Source organism: Mus pahari, chromosome 15, assembly GCF_900095145.1.
Source record: "Mus pahari chromosome 15, PAHARI_EIJ_v1.1, whole genome shotgun sequence".
Classification (NCBI taxonomy): Eukaryota; Metazoa; Chordata; class Mammalia; order Rodentia; family Muridae; genus Mus; species Mus pahari.
This window is the reverse complement of record NC_034604.1, coordinates 56,849,808-56,862,265: the sequence shown is the minus strand read 5'-3', so window position 1 is coordinate 56,862,265 and position 12,458 is coordinate 56,849,808. Positions and strand designations below refer to the sequence as shown.

The window sequence follows — 12,458 nt, the reverse complement described above, 5'->3', positions numbered from 1 at the left end:
CATATTCCTCCTCGCCACTTCTATCATTCCTGTCTTTCCTCTTCCTCACCTGTGTGTTCAAGAGCCTAAAGCATGAAGCCCCCAGAGCTTCCCTGAGTGATTCTGTCCATGTATCCTGTCTCCCTGATCCCTGTGTTGGATCTCTTTACAGCTCCGTCTGCCCCTCCCTCTTCCCAGTCAGGTGATACCCAGCCTTACCTTTTTGAGCTTCTCTAGGGGAGTGTTGATGAAATCCCAGCCAAGTTTCTCTCCTGGTGCATTCTTTCTGTATTTTGGGGGTTTTCCAGACATCATTTCATCCAGAGGCCTGTCTGGTATCAGGCTCACCAGATCACCTCATCTGGGAAAGCTTTTTAAACTCTCTACAGCCACAGTGTAGTAGCCTAACAGCACTGTGGGATCTGGCTTTGTGACTTAGGCCTGATCCTCCAGCCTCTGAGGCTCCTGGGTTAGTGTTCATCTTTGACTTCTGTTGGGAAGATATGGCGGCAGCAGACAGACAGACAGACAGACAGACAGACAGCAGTAAGAGTATACATGGCATCTGTGTGGAGCGCCCCAACTTCTGACTCCAGAGATAGGTGGCATGCAGCTGTTACTTTTTAAGAACCTGTCTTATCTGCTCTTCTAAAGGGTAGCATAGGGAGCAAAGCCCTTCTAACTGACTCTGTTCTTGTCCCCATTCCCCCCTAACATTGTACTAATCCCAAACCCTGCATGCATTACTTAACGAACTTCCATTGCCTGCTGGCTCTAGGCATCAGATTCCGTTCCAAGTACTTTACTTCCATTGAGCCAGACCAGAGATTGACCCCTCCAGCCACCTATGGCTGGAGTATATACTGTCACATTCCACTTTACCTGTGTAAGAAGCTGGCAGGTTTGCTAATCACAACCGTGGCCCTCCTGCTTTTATTTTAGAAAACTAAAGAAGGATTACAGCTTTTCCTGAAATAAATATGTTGTTTTATTTTATTCTTCAAATCAGTAATGTCAATAGCTCATTCAGCTGTTAAGTGCACCAAGACATGCCCTGTTTTCTAATACTGCTCACAAAGCTGGAGCATACATTATGGAGATTATTTATTAATCTTCTATAGAATTGTAGCCCATGAATCAAACAGTGAATTCATAATTTATTCTCTGATCTTTTCCCATAAACCCAAGAGGAAAACCTTCCAGAGCAAGCCCTCAATGAAGGGGTGGTCAAGCAGAGGACAATGCTGGCCAGACGCCGTAATGCCTACCTACCACCTAAGGCCCAGACTCTGGAAGCAGCCACAGCTACTAATGATTGTAGAAAAATGTGGGTCTTATACTCCAGTCTCACCTTTCATCAGTTAAGCCACTGGGGAGGGACAGTCCCTCAAAGAACCCTGTATGGGCCCAGTGACATCCAGATGCAGAATATCAGAGCTGCTCTTCCATCTATGAGGAAAAAAAATTTTTTTACCTCTAGCGAAATTTTTGTATGTAGTATGTGCATCCTTTGTAATGTAATAATATAAATCTATAGTTCCTTGAATGTAATCTATTGCTCATTTTCCTGCCAGACAAGAGACGCCTATATCTTGGAATGGTTTTCATCGTATAATTATCTGTCTTAGGGTTGTACTGCTGTGAACAGACACCATGACCAAGACAACTCTTATTCGGACAGCATTTAATTGAGGCTCGCTTACAGGTTCAGAGGTTCAGTCCATTATCATCCAGACAGGAACATGGCAGCACCTAAGCAGGCATGGCACAGGAGGAGCTGAGAGCTCAACATCTTGTGTCAAAAGGCGAACAGGAGGAGACTGGCTTCTAGGCAGCTAGGATGAGGGTCTTAAAGTCCACGCCCACAATGACACACTTCCTCCAGCAAGGCCATACCTACTCCAGCAGAGCCACATCTCCAAATGGTGCCACTTGCTGAGCCAAGCATATTCAAACCACCACATTATACATGCTTCTCATAAAAAGACAAAGATAATTTTGAATATTCAAGTGGTAGGCAGAAACGTTTGTTTTGTGAGAAATTAGTCTCCGATGAGATGATGATAGACATATTTTCCTGTGGTTTTTATCGACTGACCTATTTGTCTAGGACTGATTACATTGGGGCTTCCTATGCAGCAGGCATTGGGATACACAGAGCTCAGCACATGATTTGCATAATATGGTTCATTCAATGTTTTTAAAAGGAGGTTTCCTTCCTTAAAGAAGAGCTCTTGTTTTTTGCCTGTGTTGCCATTGTCTTTGCATTGCCCCGGGGTCTGTTTTGCAGATCTTACTTGGACATGTCCAAAGTGATCATCTTCAGCTACCTCTTCTGGTTCGTCCTCACCATCATCTTCATTACGGGAACCACCAGGATCAGCATATTTTGCATGGGCTACTTGGTGGCCTGTTTCTATTTCCTGCTCTTTGGAGGGGATCTGCTGCTGAAACCTATCAAGAGCATCCTTCGTTACTGGGACTGGCTGATTGCATACAACGTGTTTGTGATCACCATGAAGAATATACTGTCAGTAAGTGGTTCCCACTACATAACATACTTGTGGTTTCAGTGCAAGAATAAACAGTCCACGTGGTGGTCCTTAAATGCCCCAGCTTCTCACGTGACTCCTAAAAGCCCTCGCTGAGACACTGTAAGTTCAGGCTTCAATGACTGCTTGCCATGCTTGGTTTTACAGTGTTAAGAGAATCTTTTCCACTCCTTTCCCCCATTTGGGGGTCACACGATAGGAGGTGATGCATTCAACAGATAAAATCTAAAATGATTGACTAGTTAAAATCCTATCCTCCCTGAGGAATAATCTTGTGTCTTTCATCATGTTTCTATGCAGTGGCCCTTTTATGATTGAATCAGGGTTACTGAATCCTGTAAAGTTTTATCTTGCTCACCAAAAAGGAACTGTCTCACCTAGAAAAAAATATAGTGTAGGACAAATTAAGGTCTTTTCTGGAATGTCCTGTTGTGTGGGAAATGAGATCAAAAGAGCTTTTAGGTGCTGAAACAGTTTATGTACCCAGAGTTGTGAGAGAAAAATTCAGCACGAGGTTATTTCTTAGTGCAAACATCCAAATGAAGATGTGAGGGTAACCATGTGCGGTAGAGAAACCATGCATACTGCTGGCTGTGGTCAGCTGTAACTTCTACCGCAATGTGAGGGTAATGTATCTGGCTCAGAGATAGCTCCAGAATCACACCACCACTGTTGTCCTTTAGTGCTACAGGAAATTTAACCAACAACCTTCCGAAGTGAGGGCACTAGTGTCTCTCCACTGGGCTATAACTGATGAGCCTTGTGCCTGCTTCTCATGGCTGTGGTGAGTCATTCATACATTAACAGGACAGGGCTGTGATGGTCCCTACTTCTTCCCTTCCTACCTTCTTATGAAGGAGCATTCACTTGTCTAACTATTCAGTTGTTGTTTTTTTTTTTTTTTTTTAAGACTTTTTCATGTAAGTCAGTGTGTTTAGGGATCTAGGAAAGAGTGTTTAGCCATGAAGAGTTAAATTATTTATTTTTGTGTATAGTCTATAGAAGTAGAAGGATTAGTCTTCTAATTGACAACATACTGGCTTTATTTAAGAATTTTAGCTCACTAACACAAATTTTCACAGGGAGTGATGTTGGGGGTAGTTTCAGGAGTGTGAGATGGGACAGCAGCTTGGTGGTTTGATCTGAAGATGATTTCATGGGAAAAGTGCCAATAGGCTGATCCTGGAAAATGCATGGATACAGTGTCTCCTCATCCATCTATCCATCCAAACTTGTATCCATCAATTGTTTTATCTACCCATGCATATATACATGCATACCTGTTTCTATCCTTCTACACCCATGTCCATCCATCCATCTATCCATCCATCTATACATCCATCCATCCATCCATCCATCCATCCATTTATTCATTCTACAAATGTACATTATAGGCTCGCTCTTTGCTAAGCAATTTTACGTTTTGAAGGCCCAAATAAAAGTAGAACTGAGGTGCTCTGAGATGCTCACATTTTGAAAGGGAAGAAGATAGCTTCTTTTATAAATAATTACAGTGCAATCCCTGGAGACAGTGTTGGGGTGAATGAACAGAAAATGCTTTTCTACTATCTTTCCTAGAAAATGCAGGAGGTAGTTTTCACTGAGGCAAACAAACAAAAACATATTGAAAAGTCTCTAAAGACTGAAGAGGAGATCAGCCCCTGCCTGGAGGAAAAGAACACAACCTTGATGGCGTGGGATCAGAGCCTAGTTTTACATGCTCTTTTTCAGGGATGCCGACTCCAAGCTGAGTCCGTAATATTTGAGGAGTAAGTGCTTTTGAGTGTCCAAGGGCCTTGTGCACAGCTGATGCCATAGCATTCACGTGTTGATTAGCAGTGGTTAATATTTATGTAAACTGCTTAATTCAGGATTGACACTTGGCATAAGAAATTTATTACTATGGAAGAACTACGTACAAACCAACAGAAAAGACTTCCTTATTTAGAGGATTGGTCAAACAAGACTTCATGCACATAGACTTTCCTTGGTTTCTCTGAAGGATTCGTTTCAGCCATTGACTCCCAAATATTTAGGTGCTCAGCTACCTTGTATTACAACATTTTCATGGAGCCCACATATATCCTCCTGTATGTTTTATATCTTCTCAAGATGATATATAAATATACACTACAAGCACTTAAAACACAAGTGAATGCTCTACTACACTAAAAGGAACAACGACAGTGAAAAGCATGTGTAGGCTTGATACAGGTCCTCCCTGACAGCAACTATTTTCTATCCAACTTTGGTTACATCCTAGGATGTTGGATCCATGTATGTAAGGGCAATGTGTCACACACTAAGGCCAGGTGCCAGCCAGAACTCTTAAGCTTAGACCTGGGGTGATCTTCTGGAGATCAGTGTAAATTTGAGTCATGTGACCTATGAGAAAATAATTCTACCCAAATCAAAGACTTTGTCTTAGTGCATTCCCATAGGGTAAAAGCTTGACCAACAGTTGCCCAGCTTTCTTTGTAAAGATCAGCACTTCCAAGTGCAGAAGCATCACACTGGAGACCCTTTGTGTTCCCACTGAGAGGAATTTCTCCTGAGTTTACATTGCTCTCCAAACGGCTAATGCTAACTATTTTATTCGATGCGGAGACTGCTATTTTAGATATTGCAGTACCCTCTGGAATTGTTGGCATTGGGTCCTAGTGAATTCATGCACACTGGATTTGTTAGACATCAGCTTTGTGTTCTAGATTCGGAGCTTGAGGTTTACCCCCCTCCTTTCCTTTTCAGATAGGAGCCTGTGGATACATTGGCGCACTAGTGAGAAACAGCTGCTGGTTGATCCAAGCGTTCAGCCTGGCCTGCACGGTGAAAGGCTATCAAATGCGTAAGTATGGGAGGACCCTTTGGGAGAAGAAATTTGGAAAAGAAAGAGCAGCTGTGTTGTTCTGACTTAAAGCCTAGAGGAAAACACCAAGAAATGAGATGATGGTAGAGTCAACTCTTTCCCTGAGGTGGAAACTATGGAGCTACCCTATGTGATGGACCATTGCCTATGACACAGGGGGTCCCCCAAAGCCCTGCCACGTGGGTGTAGTAAAGGTGCCTCTATGTACTTTCCCCAGTAAGATTCAAAACAACTCAAGCCACCTTCTCAAAGCTGCAGTTGCTCCAGTTAGAATGGACAGTCCTCAGGGGACCTCAGCTTTGCAGACCTTCTCTCTTCAAGAAGCTGAGGGAACTTCAGTCTCAGAAAGCCAGGTGGGAAGAGCCCTAGAATTTCTGGGGTGATTTTACCCCAAGAGACAATGGGAGATGTCTCCCCTGGGTGGGCCATCTAGTTGTTGTTTCTCCACAGCTCTTGCTGGGGAGTCCTTAAAGAATATCCAGGGGTTTCCCTGTACCTCACAGTGTCAGCAGGTTGCTCTTGATGATTTCAGACTTGGGGAGTATTGTCTTGCTTCTAAGGTACTCAGGTCATAAATGGGAACATCAGAGTTCTGCTCCTGTGCCAGTGTGATTTCCCAAGCCTGGCTCTGTAGGCTTGATACAGCAGGGAGGACAGAAATGAATATTCGAGTATTCGTGTTCGTTGACATTTGAGTTCCCCCCCTGCTTTATGTCTCAGCTGAAGATGACTCCAGATGCAAGCTGCCCAGTGGGGAGGCCGGGATCATCTGGGACAGCATCTGCTTTGCATTTCTCCTGCTGCAGAGGAGAGTCTTCATGAGTTATTATTTCCTGCACGTCGTGGCTGACATTAAAGCATCCCAGATCCTGGCGTCCAGGTGGGTCAGGCTACTTCCAACAACAACGTGCTCTGAATCAATCAATCTCTCTCTCTCTCTCTCTCTCTCTCTCTCTCTCTCTCTCTCTCTTTCCTCTCTCTCTCTCTCAGGAGAGATGAGGGTTCAGTAGTTAAGAGCTAATACTGCTCTTGTAGAAGGAAGACCAAAGTCCAATTCCCAGAACCCATGTCAACCGACTCAACTCCCAACTGCCTGTAACCCAGAGAGATCTGACACCTCCGACCTCCATAGACCTATACTGACCTTCACACAGACTTACTCACAAAGTTATATAATTAAAGACAAAAATAATATTTTATTGAAAAATAATGTGTTAAAGGATTAAGGAAGATAGCCCAATATCAATATTGCCCTTTTGCCTGCACATTTGCCCCACATGGGCAAGTGTATCTGCACAAATATATGCAGGCAGCACGAGAGAGAGAGAGAGAGAGAGAGAGAGAGAGAGAGAGAGAGAGAGAGAGAGAGAGAGAGAGAGAGAGAGAGAAGAAATGGAAATGTGAGAATGTATAAATTCCTCAGACAGACCCAGAGCCCAAGGCATGCCATTGGCAAGAGGCACTGCGCTCCTTTCCCTGTCATACAAGAGAAGGGATGACAATGGAAAGGATATGTGTGAGTAGTTGAGCAATGTCTTGTCAGATGACCAATAGCTTCTCTAGGACAGTCATTCACGACCTGTGAATCCCAACCCCCTTGTGAGGGTCAAATGCCCCTTTAACAAGAGTTGCGTAAGCCCATCAGGAAACAGAGATGTTTATATTACACTTTGCAACAGTAGCAAGGTTACAGTTATGAAGTAGCAATGAAAATAATTTTATGGTTGGGCATCATTACAACATGAGGAACTGTACTAAAGGGTCACATTAGGCAGGTTGAGAACCACTACTCTTTAAGTCTAGAAGCTTGAAGCTATGTTCTTTACTAGAAGTGAACGTCACTTGATAAATGTTGTGTGGCACACAATTGAAGTCATTTAGTGTCTGAGAAACAAACCATTTTCTTTCTGCTGAACTTCCAGGGTGGCAGACAGCCCACTCAATCCCAAGGGGCTCTTTTCTTCCTTCTCCAGTGTCTCAAAAAGAACTTCTAGAAGAAGCAGGTGACTTCAGCCAGGAAACTTCTTTCAGCCCTGGCAAAAGGATGCCATGACCTCTGATCATTTTCAGGAAAGGTTGAACAGCCTCAAGAATATTGATTTGTTCTGTATTCCCAACTTTATTTCAGAGGGGCCGAACTTTTCCAGGCTACAATTGTGAAAGCTGTAAAGGCAAGAATTGAAGAAGAGAAAAAGTCCATGGACCAGCTGAAGAGACAGTAAGGACTCTCTTCCCTCTGCTTCTCTGCCCCTTTTGGATCGGTATATTCCATGTCTAACAATGTAGAGGATGTCTAAGGATTGGTCCACCCTATATAATGAGTGTTGGTTCCTCTGACAGATGAAGCACTAATCCTCAGGCAGTTTAACAGGATGGTAGTTCCAGGGTGTGGGGAAGGCACCATCTTGAGAAAAGGCAGGAAAACATTACAAATTCAGTTATTTAATCCAGAGCCCTGAGCTGGTCATTGAAGTTCTCTGACCATTCAGTGTTGTTCAATTAGAGGGCACAGTTGATCCTTGTGAGCTTTTTTGTAAAGACTGATAAACTAATGGAAGAAGTGGGGCTCCGAGCCAAGCACAGGGGTGTGCTCCCTACATTTTCCTGGATCCAGGAAATAAACGTGGAGTCAGTTTCAGAAGCATCTTCTGGAATAATACAGCACATGTTCAGGAGAATGGATGCCCTCTGTCATGTAGGGTCCACAGCAACCGGCAGCAGCACTGGTGTGACTACTCTCTTCCCAGTCTGACTCAATGCTTTTCCTACACCACTATCCTGGATGGGACACGGGTGGGCTGACATCAGACAGGGGTGGGCTGACAGACATGGGACAGGGGTGGCCTGACAGGACTCAGGCCTCTTGAGAGTTCAGTTGTAAAGAATTTTCTAGCAATGAGTGCAACTTCTAAGAACTGGTAGACATCTATATTTTTTGAGTGTTAATGCTTCAAAGCTAATATCCAGAGAATTTGAACCCTAGACACATTTTCAAGAGAGTGGAAGTCCTGTCCCATCCTCCCAGGCAAGTCCCCTGAATTTGTAAGAGCAGCTTTATTCCATCTTGACCTCACTTCTTAATTTTCTTCCCTTGGAAGGTATTCCTTTAAATAAATTAGATTATTCCATGGCGTGGCTGCTTACACAGAAACCTAAGGTGAATGTGCAAACTCTGAGGTTCCCGCAGTGTGGTGCCGCTGTAGCAAACTGTGAGGTTCCCGCAGTGTGGTTCCTGCAGTGTGGATCCTGCAGTGTGGTTCCTGCAGTGTGGTGCCGCTGTTGCTGTTCTCTCAAACTCACACATAGTGGGTGAACACATTTAGAATTTTCCTGCATTTAGAATAATTCTCTCACTTCCCAGAAGTGAGGCCTGTCTCTCCGTATTTAGTTAAGAATGCAAAGCTGGTGCATTAAGAGCATGGCTGATCTTCCAGTGGGCCTGGGATCTATTCAAGATAGATCACCAGGCATACACATGGTACACCTAGATATGTGCATGGGGGTAAAACACTCGTTCACATAAAATAAATAAAAAACAACAAGAAATGTAAAACTTTTGGTTATGATAGGCTGTAATCGGACTGACTATGATACAAAATGAGAAGTGATATTAAGGACCAGCTTAGCATCATGACTACTGAGCATATTATTAACCCCTGTATCTATATGAAACACAAAGAACAGTGATGTCTCTCTTGATCCCCCTCCCTCTCACTGTCACCCCCACCGTGGGGGGGGAGAGGGAGAGTTATTTATTGCTAATAAGCAATGATCTCAGAATTATTAAGTATTTTAAAGTAAACTGTCCACTTGGCTCATGGATTCAGATATCTGGATACACAATACGCACCTACAGTGCAGGCCATGGCATGACTACTGCGCATACGCTCTTATTGTTACTAACACTGCCTTATTTATAGGATGGATCGCATCAAAGCCCGGCAACAAAAGTACAAAAAGGGTAAGGAGAGGATGCTGAGCTTGACCCAGGAGTCAGGGGAAGGCCAGGACATCCAGAAAGTCTCAGAAGAAGATGATGAAAGTATGTCAAATTTTCATCTTACCGAGTGCTTTGACATCTGATAACAGCATGCTGTCGGTAGGGCTGTAAAGTACCACTCATCTTCATGCTACCAGGAGTCTCCTGATGTGACTAGATATGTTTGTGTCACTAGTACATATTTAAGTGAATGAATAATGTTGTAAGCATCTACTCTTCAACATGATGCCTTTAATGAACGCAGCCTGGTTTGGTTCACAGACATATTTCTAAAGAAACTGGCATGCAGTTTGCTTAATCTGTTCCTTCAGGGGAGAAGTTTTGGATACATTGCCTTTGGTGTCTAAAAATTCAAACATGAAAATTAAATATGCATGTGCACTGTGTATCACTTGTGAATATTTATAATTCAAAGTTCAGCTACTGCTCATTACAAGGAATTCATTGTGAAACATAGAACTTATTATTATATTTAATTATGGATTTATCCAAATACAGCTTTCACAGTCTTGTATAGGTGCCTGCATGCTTTTCCACTTAGGGGAATTAATAAAAAAAAAATGCATGGTCTCTTTCAAGTTCCTAGAATCTCTACGTTAGTAGGAACTGTCCTCCAATCGTGTACTGATGTCATCAAAAGAAAAAGTCCTACTCCTGTGCTTGGTGCATGTTAATGAATTATTTACCACTAAGTACTTCCTTTAAATGGGCCACGATTCTTCATTGTTAATTTAGTGAAAAAAATTCAGCAAAAGACACATTTTTGATGAATACCTCCTTTTTACTATTTCTTTACATGCCTTCAGATCCTAGGAAGAGAGTGGACATGTAGCATACTGTTAAGAACCTTCAGTGTTGGCCTTTGCAGGGGACTTTGCACATGAGGACTTTTATAGTTAGCCCACTTCCTTTTCCTGGCCTCTGATGTGTTTTTGCAACTTACCTAGATTTGACGATTTGAGTTGTTAAAGCGTGGTTTTCAAAACGTGTGTGCTCACTTCCAAAGAATTAATGTCTGGACATATTTCATTTTAGGAGAAGCAGACAAACAGAAAGCCAAGGGCAAAAAAAAGCAGTGGTGGCGGCCTTGGGTTGATCATGCTTCCAGTAGGTTTCCTTGATCCTCTTCCGATCTCATCAGTTCTAACCCTTATATCCTTGACCAGAATTCAGGCTCCCCATGACCCATGTGTCCCATGCATGGTTTGACCCTTGTGACTTGATAGGGGGTCAGCTTGTAAGAGCACTGCTGTGCTAATGAGTCCCTGGGCCCCATGGACTCGTTCTTTCTGAGAAATTAGCATGGCGACTAAAGCAAGCCAAAGATAAGATGTAGAGAGTATTACATAAGAAAGCGAAGAACGAAGTGTGTTATCTAAATCTGTGGTCAAGAGCTCTGCTCCTTTTCCATGTGTGGTTTTAAACCCTTAAGGATACGTTTGGTCCCTGCTAGGACTCTGAAGGATGACTGCTCTGTTAAAAGTGTCTGTGACCCTCTTTGTAAGGCACTGGGCATGGATGTCAATGAGCCTCCCTCCCTATCTTCCCAGAGTTTTGATTTCATTTGCATTTAAGAGTTGTTAGAAGTGTGTTTAGTAAGCAGATGACAGAGAGCCTAAAATACATTTACATTGTACTTAAATTCCTCCAAATCTCAAAATGATTCTGCAACAATCAATACCCCAAACACCTATGCCTAGAATGCAGCCCAGCCTCAGATGTGACCAACTAATAGCAAAAACCAGGAAGACAGCATCTGCTAGACACATAAACTACAATGTGTTTCCCTCCTGATGATAAAAATGGATGTGTGGTTACAGATACCATTGGCTCTATGTGTTCTGTAAAGGCAATACTGGACAATGGTTTTATAATGGAATGACTCACTATAACCTAGTCTTCCTGGATTGCTTAGGTATAGTGGAAGAGTGAGAAGTTATTGTTTTGAAAATAATGTGTAGTATCTTTCACCATTTTTAGGCTTACGCTGTAAATCCACAATTACTATTTTGGTCAGACAAAGAAACTCACACAGTGCTAAGAGCCTTAGGAAGCTAATAGGAAGCCATTAGAAAACTACACAAATCAGTTTTTGCATCCCGAATCATGAGTGTCACCGCCACCTGCAATTGGTGTCTCTTAGCCCAGTTGTCTTGTAAAATCAGCAAGGCAATTTAAATAGCATTAAAATTGAAATTTGCTTTCTAACTTTGGATTAATTAGATATAAATCTTTAATATTGAGTTTCAGCAGTATGTTTAAAATTTAAAAAGGGAGATTGCAATGAATTCCACTTCATTTTCTACCCACGTTCAAAGGTTCAAGTTGAACTCCAATGTGGCTCCTCTGTCTACAGGTCATTGGTATATTAGTCAGGTTAACAGTGTATGAACAGCACTAAATGCCTACTCTATCAAGTCACAAGTAAACTGTGCCTATTTTTCTGTTTTGGAAGGGCCTTTGCTAATTTAGTGTGACCTATCCATTTCATAAATCACATCATATTGAGTGGGTAAATTCCCACTGCAGTGACTGTGGTTGTCTCTCCATTTCAGTATCTAAATCATTTCAAAAGAATTGGATATGGTCTTTGATAATCACCTTCCATGTTGGTAACAAATCAGCTCCCAGTGATGGTTAATGGCATTCGATTTTTCTTGTTCATTTCACCCTCATTATATCAAACTCTTCCGATAATCAACTTTGTGTGCCTTGTTACAACATCTTACAGTGCAATAATGGAGAACTGTCTGTAACGCATGGTTTGGAATCGTATTCTACTTGTGGTACTAAACTTCTTCTGTGTAATATATTTTCCTTTCCAATTTTGAAAGAACAGAAGGGGAGGACTGTGTCCTTGACTGTCTTTAACCCTTCATGCTCCAGCACTTATCTTTAGATATAGAAGAATGTTATTAGAGTACCTTGCTTTTATCTGTTGAGTGACTGGTCTGGGCATTTGAATCATTTCTGAGAGATGCCGAGTTTAAGTAGAGATGCAGTGGCTATTAGTAACGATACGTATTAAGATGGTTGGTTAGCAGTAAAGATGTCAGCATAA

At 42.4% G+C, this 12,458-nt stretch overlaps 1 protein-coding gene across 2 annotated transcripts in view; it reads left to right on the top strand.

The window, feature by feature from the left end:
- The window catches only part of Piezo2 (piezo type mechanosensitive ion channel component 2), a 372,708-nt gene that overhangs the window by 309,342 nt on the left and 50,908 nt on the right, over positions 1 to 12,458 (top strand). For both annotated transcript variants that reach the window (XM_029547036.1, XM_029547035.1), the window contains exons 26-31: positions 2,270 to 2,513; positions 5,280 to 5,376; positions 6,118 to 6,277; positions 7,526 to 7,615; positions 9,318 to 9,439; positions 10,433 to 10,504. In XM_029547036.1, the coding sequence (XP_029402896.1) occupies positions 2,270 to 2,513; positions 5,280 to 5,376; positions 6,118 to 6,277; positions 7,526 to 7,615; positions 9,318 to 9,439; positions 10,433 to 10,504 (785 nt within the window). The remainder of the gene's footprint in view (positions 1 to 2,269; positions 2,514 to 5,279; positions 5,377 to 6,117; positions 6,278 to 7,525; positions 7,616 to 9,317; positions 9,440 to 10,432; positions 10,505 to 12,458) is intronic.